Here is an 18202-nt window from a genome sequence, read left to right on the forward strand (position 1 = left end):
TTGGTTTGGTTTGGATCAGTTTGGGTTCGGTTGGGCAGGTTTGGTTTGGTTCGGTCCGGGTTCAGATTCACAAGCTAAGTAGATCTAATTTATGTTATTTCTTGGCAAAAAAGCTAAAAAACAAGGTTATAACAAAATGAGGATGAGCTAATTGAAAATCAGTGCATCCACTTGGCCGTGAGGTTTAGGAATTGCTTCCTGTGCCTCCTAGCAGTGATAGTATTTCGCATTTCTCTATCAATGAGCTTGAAGATCGCTGACGGAGACTGAGTAATCTGGTTATGTAGCACGTTGTTCCTTTGCTTCTAGAGGTGATAGATAGTACATTGGCCCACAAGCTTCTCGAGTAGAGATGGGACAGAAGTATATGAACTTCTGATCCATGACAGTAGTTCCGGCCAAGAGAAGAACAGTTGATTAGGCGGGTTGAGCCTTGCAATGGACAGGCGCCAGACTTCAGAGCTATAGACACAGGAGAGGAATAGGTGGTCCCTTGATTCCTCATGAGCCGAGCATAAGCAGCAAGAAGGTAGTAATTTGAAGGCCCCAAGAAGCTAATCTTGCCCTTATTGGTAATCTGTCCATATTTGCAACCCACATAGTGAAACTATTCCTGGGAATAGCTCCTTTAAACCAAATCACATCACCTGCAGGTTGAGGTGGTAGAGAAGGTCTCATGTCCTGCCAAGTGCAGCGGACGTTGAAACTCGATTTCTCATCAATATTCCAAGACAGAAAACAGTTAACGAAACTAGCAGTAAAAAAAAAAGGAAACCAGACTTGAATGATTAGCCTATCTAAAACATATAATGTACCATATAATTTCAATGGACAACAGGACAACAGAGCTTCCTAAAGCTGAATAAATGGCTGCTAAGTATAGAGCCACTGGTATCGTACCCAACCCACGGCAACTTGTTGATGTTTCTGAGTCTATCAAATTTGTTTCTCAGGCTATTGTTTGTGATCATTCCTCTCTCTCTCTCTTTTTTTTGTGTGATTCGGTTATTTTTTTGTTTGTTTGTTGTTATGTTTATATATTGGTGATTGTGTGTAAGAAAAAACATCAAGGTGAAAGATTTTATGGAGTATTTTCACATTCATATCAAAATGTTGATACTTCTAATAGAACTGTGGGATCTAGAAGCAATAAGAAAGTGCAGTAAAATTTGTCTGCTCCGGTTTGATCTTACTACTAAGAGATTTCTAAGGCTTGAAACAAAAGAGACCGAGAAAGGCATCAAACACACAATCCCAAAGGGCAAAAGGATTCTTGGCATATGAAAATGGAAGTTAAGAGAGGGTATTCACATCATGCAGCAGAAGAAGTTTTGAAAGCAAACCAAACCAGTCCTTCTCCTATCCGCAAATGGCCGTTTTACTTGGACAAGAAGATATCCAAAAGCTGCACATCTCACGACTCTTGTGTGTTCCTTAGACTCGAATATTTGACCATCTCCTCAACCAATGATTAATCCTTGTCATTATAGTTGACCATCTTTTTAAAGGTGGTTCTTGTTCTCGAGACCATCTCTTCCTAGTATGTGTTTCTCTCTTTTGACCGCTCTTCCTATAATTTTTTTTTAATCTAGGAGGGAGAAATTATATAGAGCCATTGAAGAACGCAATGGAGGACCCAGGGATTCTACTACTGATTAGATTGTACACAAGTTGGGAGAGCTAACAGTACCAAGATGGTAATTAAGAAGACAGTATACTACAGATTATGTTTTTAGTTGTTCATAACATAACAGCTAGAGAGGAAACGGAGGAAGCCAGTGAGGAGCCCAGAGACGAATCATAAAACCTTGGCCACTTGAGGTAGGCTTGGGTTTGAAGGAACGTGGGGTTCTAGTGGCGATATTGTAAACACCATAGCCTTCACCATAGGCTTCACCGATGAAATAGATGGAGTTAGGGTTTAAGCCCGGGAATAAGCTGGCCTTGACACAAAAAGGCTCGTTATCGCCGAGGAATATGCAGAGATCACCAATGTCTTCTGTGTAACATATGTTCATATCTTCCTCCTCTCTAAACACCATGAACCGCTTTGTGCCACCACAACTGAATCCTAATGCCTTGATGCTTTGGACATACCTGCCCAACGCAAAAAGAAAAAGCATGTAACTAATAATATATATATATATCCTTTGTAATTATACAAGTGCAAACCATTTGACTAGGAATCGTTGTCCTGAGGGAGACTCCACAAGGTGGTGTGTCCTGTGAGAAGAATCCAAAAGCTGCAACTCGGAACACGAAAACTGAGGAAGGTTGTGAAAGCGCAACTCATGGAACTCAGGCCTCGTGGATTCAAGACCATCCCAAGACCACAAGTGGTGGCCACCAGAACTTACCATGTAGAACCTTTGATCTCTCTTGGAATACATCAACTTGGATGGTTCAAAATGATCGAATACATTATGAGGCAAAATGTAATGGAGCGCGGCCTTAGTGTCACTCGGCTTATATATACTCACCACACGTCCCGTAAACTTGACAGCCACGAGGTAGTCTTCTTCCTCTTCATCAGGAGAAGAGGACATTGCCACGCCACTTACCAACTCAGCTTGACAACCAATTAGGTCAGGCCTAAGAAGGAGAGGGATGAACTTGGGTTTTGATTTAAAGCTCAAGGGGTTGCAGAAGTCAGTGATTAGTAAGGAACGGTGGCCCCATAGAAAAACTCCCCATCCATGGGAACTTCCCACAAGCGAAGACTCGACCAACTCTTTGGGAAATGGCATATCACCGACGATGATATGTTCTTCTTTGGCCGGGTCAAACATGTGGAGCTGTGTCATTACACCAGGGGATTCTACATCACCTTTTTCACCACAACAGCTGACACGATAAAACAAGTTAGGGTTGGTGGTGGTGGTGGTGGAGGAGAACCTCCGAAGGGTTTGGCATCTCTGTGGAAGCGTACGAAGTAGACATCAGAAGAATAAACACAACGACTTCACAAAAATTAGAGAAAGAGATTAGAGAGAAGAAAAACTACCAGGGCAAGTTTGCGGGGAGAGAGCTTGGAAGAGAGGCTGAGCAGCAAAGACGACGACCACGACATAGCTTGGCCTGATCTCAAAAGGGTTTCTGAGTTAGATCTAAAAAGACACAGAGTACTTGTTAGGTTGGCCACAAGGAAACAAAAAAAAAAGGTTTTCAATTACGCCTCTTTCTTTTCTCCACTTTTCCTCTTTTTTTCTTTTTTTTTTTAAGAAAAAAAATAAAAAATTTGTCATACAATTTGTAAAAAGATTTTTACCATTTTTTCTTGTTATTTCTCACCACGCCTATCAATTATTATCATATGGAATACCCCACATTTACTATTTCAAATGCATCAACGTTTCATAATAATTTTTATTTAAAGAAAAAGAAAGATACAATTGAAAACCAAACATATATATAATAAGTTCAACACAAATTAGAGACATAATGATTTTTTTACTGAAGGACAGCAACTAGAGAGACATTGGAGGGATCCACTGAAAGGCGGGTGATGCTCTGGAGAAGGCTGCGGGAGACTTGGGACGGAAGGAACGTGGTTTTCTAGTGGCTATATCGTAAACACCAAAGCCATCTCCTGCAAAATAGATGGAGTTAGGGTTTAAGCCAGGGAAGGAGCTTGCCTTGACACAGAAGGGCTCACTATTGCCCAGGAATATGCAGAGATCTCCAATGTCCTCCGTGTAAGACATGACCCGTGTTTCTTCTTCCTCTCTAAACACCATGAAGCGCTTTGTTCCGCGACACAAGAAGGTGATCTTCTTGCCCGGTTGGTGGTTCTGAGCGTACCATTTGATTAGGAAGCGTTGCCCCGAGGGAGACTCCACAAGGTGCACAGTCTTGGAACATGAGTCCAATATCTCCCACTCGGACTGAGCCAGCTCAGGATGGTTGATGAACCGCAGCTCATGAACCTCGGAGCCGGTCATATCCTCCTCGAAGAAAGCATCGTAGTAAACCAAAAATTGGCCGTTAACACTAGTGGTGTAGAACTTTTCATCACGCTTTGAATACATAACCTTTGACTGATTGAAATGTTGGAGAGGAGTGGTAAAGTGGACCGAACCAGAGTACTTGTGCTTGCCACCAGGCCTAAAGAAGTTGATCACAGGTCCTAAGCAGTTGACAGCCACTGCGAAATCATTGCTTTGATCAGGTGAACAAGTCATTGCGACGTTAGTGATGTTGAGGTATTGGGCAGGACGACCAGGTTGTTGACCCATGGGATGCAAAGGAATGGTTTTAGGGTTTGATTTGGAGCCACAAGGAGTGTAGTAGTCGCTAATATATAAGACTTTATCTTTCTTATCATCAGACCGGGCCTTGAAAACTACCCAACCATGGGACATTCCGCCCAAAACACACTCTTTACGAAACTCCATGGGAAGTGTCTTGTCTCGTACAATCACTTCATTTTCCTTGACAGGGTCGAAGTAATGGATATCGCTTCTTACATGAAGATCTTCTTCAGGATTTCCATAAATTGTGGTACCATACATTAAGTAGGGGTTGGTGGTGGTGGAGGAGGAAGAGGAGAACATCCCAAGGGTTTGGTATCTCTGTGGAAGCGTAGTACGAGGTAGACATCAGAAGAAGAAAAAAGAAAGCAGAGAGACAAAGCAAGGGTGAAGAGAAATACCAGAGCAAGTTTTCGGACGGAGGAGAGCTTGGCAGAGAGGCTCAGAATCAAAGACGAAGACATAGCTTTGTTTGTCTGGCCGCCGTAAGAATAGGGTTTTCAATTTTCTGTCTCTCTTTTTTTTTCTTTCTGAGATGAAACTCTCTCTTTTATTTCCTCCGTTTCCACGTTTACCAAATGTTCTTCTTTTTTTTGTCAACATGCACCAAATGTTCTTCTTTCCTTTCGCACTTATCATTTTTTTTTATCACTCATCATATTTGATTACCCCCACATTTACTATTATACCACCCTCACCAACCATGTCAATGTTTTAGATATCAAAATTGTATAACTTTATTCAAAAAAAAAATTCAATGAAAATAATGATAGTTTTTCATAGAATTGAAAACTAAACAAAAAATTATCCAGCCAAAGTATGTAAAGAAGATTTCAAAGGTTATGAAATAAGAATATGTATCTCAACCTTTTGGATGGAAAATTTGCATCCATAACCCAAAAAAAAAATATTAACAAACTAACCATATATCAATCAAATGGCTAGAGTATATCATATATAATATGTATTAATTGCCATTTCATCCTTGTATGTGACTAACTAAAATTATTTTATTTTTCTTCTTTTATAAATGTGTTTTCCTCATTATTCTTAATTACTTTTTTTGAGAAAAATATTCTTAATTACTTTCAGTTTGTTACAATACATTGATTCAGTTTTGTAATTTTCCTGTAAAAACCATAGATGTTCTTACAAATAAGATATGTTTTGAAAATTTTAAAACAAATATATAGTGTATACAAAACTTGATATATAGTGATAGGTGAAGAAATTTTTATTCTATATAAAACATATTTTATTCTATATTAAACGTAATTTTATTCTATTCTATATAAATATATGATAATAGAACAATACATATAAACATTAGTTATTAAAAAACAAAATTTGACATATGCTAAATATCAAATAGAATAATGAAATCAAACATTTTCAAGGTATATACATGTATAATAGGCATTTATTTGGATGTAGTATATTGGTTGAATATTTTATGTATACATATCTTTTTATTCTGTGTACAATATGGTATAACATAGTAATATAATAGACATGAAAAAATCTATTTTTCTATCTATTATATAATAGTTCAGTTTTTTTTTTCTCACCAGGGCCTGATATAATCCAATTAACGTTCTAACATGTTTTGTTTCAATGCGACACCTCTAATTTTAGCTTTTAGTTTATCTAACTCCCGAGAAATGTAACAAATATAATACTTCTTCTGTTTCATATTAAGTGTCACTCTAACATTTTTTTATTGTTACACAAATTCCAATATAAATTATACTTAATTTTAGCTGAAAATTAATTGTCATTGATTTTATAAATAATTTTATTTATCTCAAATACTATTGACTAGGATAAGACCCGCGCCTTGCGCGGGATTAAGTTATTATTTTTATTATATTTTGGAGAATGAAACAATAGTTTGGCTTCATTTGGATTACGGGTGTTCAATCCGGATATCGGGTTGGTTTCGGTTCGGTTCGGTTTTTTCGGTATTTGGTTAGTAAAATATAACTACTATTCTAAATCCATATTTATTTTGACTTTAGTTTTTCACATACTTTTGAAAGATTTCAACTCGACGACTAAATTGATCAGCCAATCTTGTTGCTTTAAATCATTAGTGTTTATATATATATTATTTAGTTTGAATATTTATTAAATAAAAATTCATATGCGTTATATTTTATGATCATTTGTAACTTATTATAACAAAAAAATAATCTATTGATCACAAAATTTTCAGAGTGGGAATATTCAAATTTCTAATAATATATAGACGTTTTGAAAAATTCAAATATAACATATAAGAAAAAATATAAATATTTTTATTATATATTTAATGTGATTTTTTAATATCTTTCAATAATATAAAATTAAAAAAAAAGAACTAAGATACCAAAATTGTTATCAAATATTTATTATTCATAATAATTAATTTTCATATATACGTTAATCATATTAGGTAATTTCGTAGCTTCTAATTAAGGAAAGTGCAAAAAAAAGTTTGGTAGATTATTTATCAATTCGATAGTTAGTTTAATAAAAAATATAATGTAAGTCAAGATGGACCAACCTATTTTTCTAAGAATAGTATATTTTATATAGTCATTTATTAAATGAGAATTTATAATCATACAGTTCTATGATCATTCATATCATTTTATAACTGAATATTTAAATCATCGATAACAAAATTTTCAATGTGAAATCTTTAATAAGTTTATAATTTATAAATGTTTTTGAAAATTCATTGAAAGTTTTAATATTAAAATATTTATGTAATCTTATGGTATATAGTATAATCTATATATATATATATGTTTTATTATTAAATGATATTTTTTACTCATATGGTTTTAAAATAATGTGTATCTTCTTATAATATTAAATAAAAGTTCATATTAATAGAATTTTATGATTATTTGTAACTTATTATGACAAAAAAATAATCTATTGATCACAAAATTTTCAGAGTGGGGATCTTCAAATTTCTAATAATTTATAGACGTTTTGAAAAATTCAAAATATAACATATAAGAAAAATTTTAAATGTTTTTATTATATATTTAATCTGATTTTTAAATATATTTTAATAATATAAAATTAAAAAAAGAACTAAGATACAAAAATTGTTATCAAATATTTATTATTCTTTATAATTAATTTTCACATATACGTTAATCATATTAGGTAATTTTGTAGCTTTTATTTAAGGAAAGTGCAAAACATTTTTTGGTACGTTATTTATCAATTCGATAGTTAGTTTAATAAAAAGTGTAATATAAGTTAAGATGGACCAACCTATTTTTCTAAGAATAGTATATTTTGTATAGTTATTTATTAAATAAGAATTTATAATCATACGGTTTTATGATCGTTCATATCGTTTTATAACAAAATATTTAAATCATCGATAACAAAATTTTCAATCTGAAATCTTTAATAAGTTTATAATTTATAAATGTTCTTGAAAATTCATTGAAAGTTTTAATATTAAAACATTTATGTAATCTTATGGTATATAGTGTTTAATATATATATATATATATATATATATATATATATATATATATATATATATATTTATTTTATTATTAAACGATATTTTTTACTCATATGGTTTTAAAATCATGTGTATCTTCTTATAATAAAAATGTTAAACCATTGATCATTAATTTTTAACATAATAATTTTAATAGTTTTAGTCATTTATTGTCGTTTTTAAAAATTCAAAATATAACATATACGAAAAAATCTAAATTTTATTTTTATAGCTAATTTGATTGTTTAATTTATTTTAATAATATAAAATTAAACAAAAAATGATGGAGGAGATATACATTGTTATCAAATCTTTATTATTAAAATCATTAATTGTCATATATATATTAGTCATTTATGGTAATTCCGTAGGTTTTATTTAAGGAAAGAAAATATCATATCATATCATTATATCATATAGTTTGACCAACTTATGTATCTAACAACATATAAAAATCGAATGTGGACCTACTTATTTTTCAATTGAATGTAATTGACTACCTAATTGAGTGCCACCTATGCATTGGGGCCTCTTTTAATTAATACAAAATTGAGGTTACATCTTTTCAAATGTTCCTCAATTAATATATAAGGGATTAGAGAGATGTAATTAATAACAACTTATTTTTTTTAATCTGTGTGAAAAATGTCAGAAGGAGTATTAAGTTTTGATAGAAATTTTAAAAATTCAATATTTACCAAAAAACTAATTTTAATGCAAGCAAAATTGGTCCGGGATGATAATACTAGTTTTGATAAACAAAGCACGAAAGTGGAATTCAAGCGTAGCCTAGCACAAAATAAAAACACAATCTAAGCTATTTAGTCAACTATGTCAATCGTAATAGGATTTTATTAGATCACTAATAGAAAATTGTATTATACGAGTCACGATTTAAAAATAAAAACGTGTTACAAAAGTTCTCCCAACAAAATTGACTTTCACAGCAAAAAAAAAACGGATATGGAAAATTAATGAAATATGAAAATCACATTGAACCGAGACAAACTTTCTGAAAAAGCGATACTTCTAATGAAGAAAATACAAAATTAGATAGCAACACAAAAACTCTAAATTGTAAAAACTCTAAATATGTAATTTGCGCCTAACCCCACAAACTCAGTTGCACGTAAAAATGTAAATTCGTTGATTTTAAAGCCAAACGAGTATAAATTAATTGTGACTAACAATCGGCTTACAAGTGAATCCAAATATGTAAGATTAACGAGTATTTGGATCATAACTGATGAGCTAACTATTTATTCACATGGCATCTGCTCACCATCTCAAATATATTTTTAGATTTTGAAACAACAAATTGTGAGTTTCACTTATTTCTATTTTTTTTTTATAATTTATATTCTTATAAAATTGACAATATTATATACATTAAATATAATGATATTCGTACAAATCCGGGCGTATCCTGGAAAAAGCCGTTTGTGTAATCTAAAAACATTGTATATGTGTTTGATATGATGAAATATTTGTAAAGAGATATCATTGATGGCCTAGTGGTTTCAATGAGATTCTCACACACGACCGCCAGAGGTTGCGAGATCGACTCTCTGTCAACGGGGTGGTACTGAAACCTCTCCAAAAAAAATATATCGCAGATGGTTGCGATAATAGAATTTTTCTGGATGCGGAGCTTTTCTTGATGGAGCCAGTCACTATAAAAAGTTTGCCAATAACAGTTAAAGGATACGAATACCTGCCGATATGAATCTCTCTCTCTCTCTCTCTCTCTCTCTCTCTCTCTCTCTCTCTCTCTCTCTCTCTCTCTCTCTCTCTCTCTCCTCTCTCCTTGCAAAGTAGATCTTAACGTGACTGAGATTTGGTACCGGTTTGTTCCCGACGCCGTCGGTCACCTCCCTCCCCTCCCTTTTTTTCATTTTCCTCTTTTTTCATCGCTCATCTCCCTCATCTTCATGGCTTATTTGCTGTCTTTTTCTGAGGTCTTCGCCACAGCGGTCTAGATCAGGTGTTCTCTGCCTTGGAGTAGCAGCGAGGTTAGGTGATAGGGCTCCGGTTAGCGATTCCTTGGGTTGAGTACTTCGGCGGCTGAAGCTTAGATCTAGTGTCAGATCTAGCTTGACGGAAGCGGGTTCCCTCCTTCCTCATCTCCTCGTCTCCTCCTTCTCCTCGGGGGAACCACCTTGCTTGGTATGTGCCGTTGTTGGGGTCCGATGGCGTGCACACTTAGATATGTGATGTGGTTCCCGAAGGAGTCATCAGAGAGCTGTCGGTTTTTGTGGGTTGACCTGTTGCGGGTTCTCCGTCGCGGGCGCGTGTCGGGTTTCGGTGGTGTTTATGGCATCTCTGGTGGTCTTTCTCTCCAAATAAAGCTTGTTTACTGTCTATGCTAGTGCGCTTGCTCGAGTGTTGCTCTCTGTCTATGGTGGATGCCGATAAGAAGGCCTTTCACCAGCTGTTTTTGAGGAGCCAATCATTAAGAACTGATCACCGAGTATCGCCAAATTTACTGGTTCAGTTCTCGGATTAAATGTGGTTCCAAATTTTGCGGCAAGTGTTTTGTGCTGAGTTTGGTGTAGCCTTTGGTATTGTTGCCGTGCTTGTAGTTTTGGCCTTGTGTAGCTTAGATTGAATTGGTGTTTAGTTTCAGTTCTTACATTTTCTACTCCTTGTTTCTTTTGTAGTTCTGTCTCAAATTTGAAAAGGGTAATAAAGTTTAACATTGTTACAAAAAAAAAAAAATTGTAAAAACATGAAGAAGATAAACATATACAACCATTTACCATTTATATACAGTAAAATAAAATATGGAATCCACGTTTTTTTTTTGCAACAAACGACTATTCTATTACTCAAACATGAAGTGTCTGGTTAACCAGACCGGAATAGAACAACCAATAAAATATGATTTTTTCTATTATGATATAATGACGGATTTTGTATCATATTGTAAAACTAACGTATTATGGAATGTTCAACATGAAAAGAAATTTATGGAAAGTTAACATATTATGGAATGTACAAAGTCAATGGTCTACTGTATGTATCAGAGAACAACATGTATAACTTTGGTAAAAAATAGTTAGAAATTGCTATAAATAGTTTTTAGGATAATAAATATAGTGAATATGAAGATGAAATGATAGAGGAGAGATTATACACATTTAATTGTTTTTTTTTTGGAATATTCACTTAATCATCTAGTTACACAACTTGTATTCTTATTTGTAAAATTAAGGGGATGTAGAAAAAACCTTTTTAGTTTTTTTATATATATTTTTTTAATCCAAAATATGTTGCTAAGAAACTCATCAGAGTTTTTCCCGTTGTGCGTGCCCTAAACCTTGTCTTGCCTCAGCACGATCTCCGTAATTTATTCAAAATCAACCAACAAAGATAATTGACTGTACTTGTTAGATTTCTGAGTAATCCCGTTAATAATGTTTTAGCATTACTTGTGGTTGTTAACCTCAGTGATCACTTCCTTCCCATACTGCCTATTGAACATCACCTCTTCATTCTAGTTAACCACTTCAGCAAATTAAATAAACAAGAATTTCATAACCAAATTATCACTATCAGCTTGACACTGCTTGCTCGGCTATCTCTTGTACTTTTGCTGGTAGAGCAAACCAAATTACACAATTGATCTTTGAACAATGTTGACTATGTAGTGTTATGTTTTTCTTGAGCCTCTTAGATCTTATCATATTACAGTCTGGCTTTTTTCTTATGTGGCTTGTGAGCTCTGATGCTAAACAATGGAATACGTATTCCTTATTTGGCTTGTGAGTTTATATAAAAACAAACTGAAACAAGAAACTAGTCTAGAATTGGACTCTGAATTGGATACTCAAAACGTGTTTTTACAAATAAAAGGATCAGTCATTACAAAGTAAAGAAATCTAGTCAAAACTGCATCTACTTCAGTGACTGGTGAAGCTCATTGTCTCTCTCCTATTTGCTCATACAACCAACCAAAACTGTGCCAAGCCATTGAATTTATCAATTGTGTCCTGAAGATTGATCTTCACATCCAAACCATACCCTATCAGTTCAGCTTAACATTACCATAAAAGTAAAGAGCATATGATGCCAAAGAAGAGATATCGTACCTATATGCCGTCTTGTAGTCCCGTTTCCGTTTATGGAAAAGTGAACAAGCCTTCTTTCTTGTCCTCGAGATCTAACGTAATTGGAGTTCAATCTTCGAGCAAAATCTTCCACCTCTCTGTATATATTTTCATTATGTAAGAATAAGGAAAACAATCGTGGCCACAGGTTTTGAATTAACAGGAGTCTTACCTATCAAGCATTTCCTTCATGGCTGGATCCATTTCATCATCTGAATCTCCATCTTCAGACCCGGCCTTTGGCGTAAAGATGTCATCTTCCGTACTAGGTAAGTTGGGTACCTCTACCTGTCTCGTGATGGTTCCAGTCTCTTCGGCTCCTTCCTTTTCATTTGAGGAAACAATCTTCTTGTCCTTCTTGTTCTTGTTCCTCCTTTTCCCCTTTGACGTCTTTACCACCTTGGCATCTGTGAAACAGAACTTTCCTTACTTCCAATGAGGCCTTCAAAAGGAAGTAGAATAGAGCAAGGAGAAGACTAAGAGACAACACAAACATAAATTCACACAGCAGATTTATTCAGCAAACAATCTATAGGTGTACTTCTTGCACAAAAATGAATTTGATAGATATGCAACGAGACAGCAGCATTAGACGATGACTATTTTATCTCAGGCAGTGAGTAAAAAGGGAATAGTCAATCAACAAAAGTATACATCATTGAATTAACACACAATTCTAGACATGAACTACAATGTGGTGGTACAATGTTAAATAGATAACTAAGAGTTGCTAAAGAAGAAACAGAACAAAAAGAAAGGATTCCATGAAGTCAGAAAACCAGAGTAAGATCAAAGCAAAGTACCTCCGCCGTTTATAAACGATACCAGGTCATCCACAGAACGTTCGTCCACATGTTCTTCAACCTCAACATTCTAAGACATGGAAAACCCCAACTTAATAAGCTAGTGAAAGAGCTCAACTTCATTCAATAGCCTAAACAAGTAAAATAACATACCTGCAATCTCTCTCCTTCTTTTAGCTCCTTTCTTTTCTTTGCGTTCAATCTGTTCAGTAGTCGAATCCCTGGATCATCCATTGTGTTCTTCAGAGGCACTAATTTCTCCTCCTGGATAAAAAAATCATTAAAAAGTGGTCAAAAAGAAAAGCAGAAGGAGGAGACAAAATCCTACTAAGGGATGATGTATGACATACGTCAGTAAGGTGACTAAGGTCATCAGGAAAATTAAGTATCTCTCTCATCTCCTCAGGGGTTTTTCCTTCCATGCTTCGTGCAAGCGTGCGACAAGTAAGATCAACCAAAGGCTTCAGCTGTAAACTGTCAGCGGCTGAGGCCAACTCACGTAGCATCGTTGTGTCCATCCGGATGAATTTTTGATCATAAGTTTTTCGTTCCTAAAGAGCAGAAAAATTAGATGCATTGAAAGAGGCCAGACCGACATGGAAATATTATACAAACCTTGTTTGAACGTCCATGCACTCGATGAAATCTACAGTAATCAAGAATCAAGCTGAGCGTAGCTTGATTTACTTGCTGTGGGAGCGATATTGCATGATTCTTAGAAGTTCCAACACCCTTGCATACAACCTCTTGACATATCATGGGAAAGAAGATCGCAATCTCTTTTTCCACTCGGTGAATTGAACCATCGGCAGTTTTAAGCCAGATGTAGGACTGCATCATCTGAATCCATGACAGAGAAAAAACTAGTTTATTTTTGGAGCAAGGTGCACAATGCAAGTTAGTCAAGAACTATACTTACTCACAATATCTAACAACCCTCAGAACCTTAAACAATACTAGCCAAAGCATTGACATCCATGTGAAACAGTGCTTAACTAAAACTGGCTATCAACAGAAAAAAAGAAGAAGAAAATTTTCACCTCTCGTTTCATGATGGCCAGATAACTTTCTGTCATTGGTAATGGAGTTGATGACCAAGCCACTGTATCGCCCCTTAAAAAGAAATTATAGTTGCACATTCAGCTACAAGAAATGGGAGACACATCCTACTATACAATGCCTCTGTTTGCTTCAAAAACTTGAAGCTCTTCAGGATAAAAACTAGCAATATAGATCCACCAAACAAGTAAAAGAAAGGCACAACATATAAATCTAATAGAGAGAGAGAGATATTAACCACTCCAGCAAAATAAATAAAGAAGAAGACTTTTCATAACATAATCATCTTCTTAATGGTTTCGTAATCTCAAAAGGAACTACAAATCAAGAAAGTGAAATCTACGCTTGATTATACCAATAACACAATCAAACACGTAAGAGTATAGAGATTATACAGAACATGCAATCTACCGATATGAGCTCTTTTGGAACGAAGAAGAGTCATCTATCTAATAAACCCGCCGTACCTTAAAGCTGAGATTAAGAAATGGAAGTTTACTAGCGGCGGAGGGGATTTCAATCTGACGGTGGGCAGCGACGGCCGGCGAGCGAGAGAGGCTAGTTAGTTCGTCGAATTTTCGGAAACGAAATCAATGGTTGGGTTAGTCTCCGGTTCAACTCAGTGTGGACTGGTGTAGTGCGTGGCTCGGCTCGAGTTGTTGTTAGTTCGTCGCTTGGAATTATATATTTTCTCGCTAATTTTTATTTATTTATTTTTGTGAAAAGTGATTTTTCTCAATTACCAGACCCGCCGCAGATGGATCTTGAGTGGGGGTTTGTGGACTAAAATGTCAGCCCATTCATAATTGTGGTTTAATATAAGCCCAAAGTATGGGCCAATATTTTAAAGGGCTCGAATCTTTTTATATGGATTATTAACTAACACTGTTATGTGGAAAACAAAAATAAGCCTCCTAAGAGAATAATCAGTAATATAAATATGATATAGTAATTATGTTATTAAATTTACAACAAAAAGAGTGTTTAAAACATTAATACAAAGACAGGTGTTAATTGGGGGTTCTAAATATTTTTTTTTGGGTCTCTAATGAAAATATCCATCTCATTCTCTTTCATCTGTTTTAATTAATTTTTATTTGTTTAATGGGAGAAACCGGTTGAGTTATCTTCAATGAGGGTGTTCTAAGTGGAGGTCAGGTGGGGAGAGTAACGCAACGGGAATAATAGGAGTGTGCATGACATAATTGCACCTTTGATGAAGAACCCATCAAAATAAAATAGGGAAGAATGATTAATATTGGTCTCTGACTGTGACAAGTTTTTGGGGGTGGTTTGGTCGGTTTTGTATACGTAAGTTCGTGCCACGTGCCCTTTTATCCATGGAATGGACGGCTTGGAATCATGGACTTGAGAATATTCTCATATCAAATCCAAACAAATTACAACCTTCTCGAATTTATCTAATCGTTAAAGTTTAGAAAATGGCTTCTTCATCAAAGTAGCAAAAACATAATAAACAATTGCGAATCCATTGGAATATAGTAGATAATATTTAATTAAACACGTTGAATAATATATATGAAAGATCGATCATTATATTTTTTCTTCTTTTTCGGAATACATATATGGAAAACATAATGGTGTAGACTGTAGAATGGGTTGAATATGTACTACGAATTCTCCAGAATTTGTGTGGATGACAAAAAATGTTGCAAACCCGATATTCCATACGATCTAAAGTTTATCTAACGAAAAATCAAAGTCACACGAATAAAAGCAAGATGGTGTACACAGTACACCTCACTCATGCTTTTAATTTCTATAAACAGGAGATATATGGCACCTCATGCTTGGTAATCCTCTCTCATTTTTCCTGTCTTCATGTCAAACTTATCAAAATTAATTAATTATACCACAAACCTGCAGATTTGAATTTGTGATACGAGAATTTTCAGTCATATGTTTATATGTTTGACCAGTTGAGTTATCCTGGCCATTATCGAAAAAATCAAATGATTATTTTTCCGACGATATGAGCATATTTTAATTGATGTGTCGATATCAACAATGATTTGTTATTTTGATGAATCAGTTCTCAGGACAAAAGAAGATTATGCAAAGACTTCTATATATGAGTTTGGTTGGTTTATGCAAAGACTTCCATAGATGAGCTTGGTTGGTTTTTTTTTTTTTTTTGATCAGAAGAGCTTGGTTGGTTTATGCATGGAGTTTAGGTGATAAAAGAAAACGAATTTTGGTATCTATGAGTAGAAGAAAACAGCATGTGTAAAGACATCAAAGCAACGAGGCAACGTACCATTATTGTTCAATGTTCACTACTTTTTCTTCTTTTGGCTTAAACGTTGTCTTTCCTTTTTGGCATATAGTGGATTGCAGCCGAATATTACACAACCTCAATCTTCTTCGTTCATTCCACTCATGTCTATATTTATGCCATTTACATATTCATGGTAGATGGTATGCCTGCTGCATGTATGTATATATATTTCTGAGCTACTAGTTGTGTATTTAACTATTTACCCATATTAATTGATCTATGGATGAATTTAGAAATTTCAGTTAAACAATATACAGGTCTCAGCGTGCATGGTTATTACCATCACTCCTAACTTTGTTTATGTTGCACAATTAGTATTCTTATGAGATTATACTTTAAAAACAAGAAGAGAAATGTTATTTTACACCAAAAAGAAAGAAAGAATGGAGTCTTTGATAAAAAAAAAAAAGGTTACAGATTAAAGTAATAAAATAATGTAATAGATTTTTGTTAGATGAGGTGTCCCTATGTATGTTAGGTGCGGCGAGCCCATCCTAATCTAACAAAAGTCCAAATAAACCGCCGGTTTACCTCAACCACAACTTTTTCATCCTCTCAATTTTAATAGTATTGATTAGAATTGTTTTGTTTGTCGACTTTGTTTGTCAAAATCATCATTCATAAAAGACAATAAGACATATAATTCGAAAAATAACTGTCCACATATTATCAAAAATCATTAGAACACAAAACAGCTGGAAAGCGCAATTTGAAACTCTGGCCACAGATTATAATTATCATTAATCAATAATTATTATTATCAGCAACAAAGATGATAACGTTAATTATAGCATGAAATTAAACTGAGCAACTAACAAAGTAACTATTATCGTGTTTTAATTAAGGGTTTTTAGTAATTAAACCCCTTAACTAAAGATGAATCGTAAAAAAAAACCTCAACTAAAAATCCTGTGAAATAAACCCTCAACTTTAGTTTCGTTAACATATGTTACCCTCCGTTTAAAAAACCGTGACGGAGGGTGACATATGTTAAAGGTTTATAAGTTGAGGGTTTATTTCACTGGATTTTTAGTTGAGGGTTTTTTTCACGATTCATCTTTAGTTGAGAGGTTTTATCATTAAAAGTCATTAAATGTTATTAAATTATTTATTATCATTTATACATTGTTTTAAGATTTATAAGCCTTTAAAACTAATTTATAAATTTTAATACATTAGTATATTTGTATATTATTTTATACATCTTAAATTAATAATTTTTAACACTACTTACAACTTATTATAACTTTGAAATATTAAATTATTTGATATTTAGAAATAGTGATATAAAAAAATTTGTGTGTTTATATCGTCATTGTCAAATATGAAATAATTGAAAGTTTCTAAGTTATATTAAGTCTTAAGTAGTGTCGAGATAATTCATCCATGAAGTCAATCTTTTTATTTTGAGTATAACGCACTTTTTCCTATTTTCATGATTTCTGTCATCCGGCTCATACTTCTCTCCCCTCCAAAATAATGCATGATTATTCTCATTGATTTCTGAATAACTACATTATATTTTTATTTTCTTGATCAATAATATATTTGAAACATAAAGTAATACAATAAATCAAGAACAATATAGGAAAATAAGAAAATATGAGCTTGATGACGAAAATCATGAAAATAAGAAAAAGTACGTCATACTCCAAATAGAAAGATTGACTTCATGGATGAATTATCCTTAACACTACGTAAGGCTTAATATAACTTAGAAACTTTCAATTATTTGATATTTGAAAATGACGATATAAACACACAATTTTTTTTATCACTATTGCCAAATATCAAATAATTTCATATTTTGAAGTTATAATAAGTTGTAAATCGTGTTGAAAATTATTAATTTAAGATGTATAAATTAATTTTACAATAGATTAATGTATTAAAAATATACATTAGTTTTAAAGGCTTGCAAATCAATCTAAAACAATGGATAATAAATAACTTAAAAACCCTTTAATGACTTTTAGTGATAAAACCCCTCAACTATTTTTGAATCGTAAAAAAAACCTTCAACTAAGTTTTTAACATTATAAACCCTCAACTTATAAACCATTAACATATGTCACCCTCCGTCACGGTTTTTTAGACGGAGGGTAACATATGTTAACAGAACTAAAGTTGAGGGTTTATTTCACAGAATTTTTAGTTGAGGGTTTTTT

At 33.7% G+C, this 18202-nt stretch overlaps 3 protein-coding genes across 8 annotated transcripts; all 3 read right to left on the minus strand.

Annotated features, from left to right (window-relative positions):
- Positions 1-1621: 1621 nt before the first annotated feature.
- Positions 1622-3162, minus strand: LOC106438264. The gene is made up of 3 exons (XM_013879371.3): positions 3005-3162; positions 2173-2915; positions 1622-2097 (listed from the first exon to the last, which is right to left on the minus strand). The coding sequence occupies exons 1-3, from the start codon at positions 3068-3070 to the stop codon at positions 1755-1757; spliced, it is 1152 nt and encodes a 383-aa protein (XP_013734825.2). The 5' UTR covers positions 3071-3162; the 3' UTR covers positions 1622-1754.
- A 187-nt stretch (positions 3163-3349) lies between these two features.
- On the minus strand, positions 3350-5420 carry LOC106443652. Of its 2 annotated transcripts, XM_022716046.2 has the most exons (3): positions 4652-5420; positions 3656-4571; positions 3350-3589 (listed from the first exon to the last, which is right to left on the minus strand). In XM_022716046.2, the coding sequence occupies exons 1-3, from the start codon at positions 4712-4714 to the stop codon at positions 3468-3470; spliced, it is 1101 nt and encodes a 366-aa protein (XP_022571767.1). In that variant the 5' UTR covers positions 4715-5420; the 3' UTR covers positions 3350-3467. The 2 variants fall into 2 exon arrangements, with proteins under 2 accessions (XP_022571767.1, XP_013740653.2); XM_013885199.3 differs by having other exon boundaries at positions 3350-4571; positions 4652-5394.
- Positions 5421-11563: 6143 nt separating this feature from the next.
- Positions 11564-14441, minus strand: LOC106438265 (SKP1-like protein 20). 5 transcript variants are annotated; one of them, XM_048775856.1, is made up of 9 exons: positions 14203-14441; positions 13717-13786; positions 13292-13516; positions 13027-13227; positions 12830-12940; positions 12677-12746; positions 12046-12280; positions 11856-11971; positions 11564-11788 (listed from the first exon to the last, which is right to left on the minus strand). In XM_048775856.1, the coding sequence occupies exons 2-9, from the start codon at positions 13750-13752 to the stop codon at positions 11706-11708; spliced, it is 1077 nt and encodes a 358-aa protein (XP_048631813.1). In that variant the 5' UTR covers positions 13753-13786; positions 14203-14441; the 3' UTR covers positions 11564-11705. The 5 variants fall into 5 exon arrangements, with proteins under 5 accessions (XP_048631813.1, XP_048631812.1, XP_048631811.1 ...); XM_048775855.1 differs by having other exon boundaries at positions 13717-13789; positions 14235-14430; XM_048775854.1 differs by having other exon boundaries at positions 13717-13789; positions 14203-14424.
- Between the last annotated feature and the right edge of the window lie 3761 nt (positions 14442-18202).

The sequence above is a fragment of the Brassica napus genome, chromosome A3 (assembly GCF_020379485.1).
Source record: "Brassica napus cultivar Da-Ae chromosome A3, Da-Ae, whole genome shotgun sequence".
NCBI classification, from domain to species: Eukaryota; Viridiplantae; Streptophyta; class Magnoliopsida; order Brassicales; family Brassicaceae; genus Brassica; species Brassica napus.

Bases quoted from the DNA above. Each gene is read 5' to 3' on its own strand.
- LOC106438264 (XM_013879371.3), bottom strand. From the start codon at position 3,070: ATGTCGTGGTCGTCGTCTTTGCTGCTCAGCCTCTCTTCCAAGCTCTCT. The intron at 2,916-3,004 runs GTAGTTTTTCTT...ACGCTTCCACAG, and splicing joins CTCCCCGCAAACTTGCCCTG to AGATGCCAAACCCTTCGGAG. The intron at 2,098-2,172 runs GTTTGCACTTGT...TGCGTTGGGCAG, and splicing joins CAACGATTCCTAGTCAAATG to GTATGTCCAAAGCATCAAGG.
- LOC106443652 (XM_013885199.3), bottom strand. From the start codon at position 4,714: ATGTCTTCGTCTTTGATTCTGAGCCTCTCTGCCAAGCTCTCCTCCGTC. The intron at 4,572-4,651 runs GTATTTCTCTTC...ACGCTTCCACAG, and splicing joins CCGTCCGAAAACTTGCTCTG to AGATACCAAACCCTTGGGAT.
- LOC106438265 (XM_048775852.1), bottom strand. From the start codon at position 13,815: ATGTGCAACTATAATTTCTTTTTAAGGGGCGATACAGTGGCTTGGTCA. The intron at 13,228-13,291 runs GTTTGTATAATA...TCTGCTCTTTAG, and splicing joins TGCATGGACGTTCAAACAAG to GAACGAAAAACTTATGATCA. The intron at 11,972-12,045 runs GTAAGACTCCTG...AAATATATACAG, and splicing joins ATGAAGGAAATGCTTGATAG to AGAGGTGGAAGATTTTGCTC.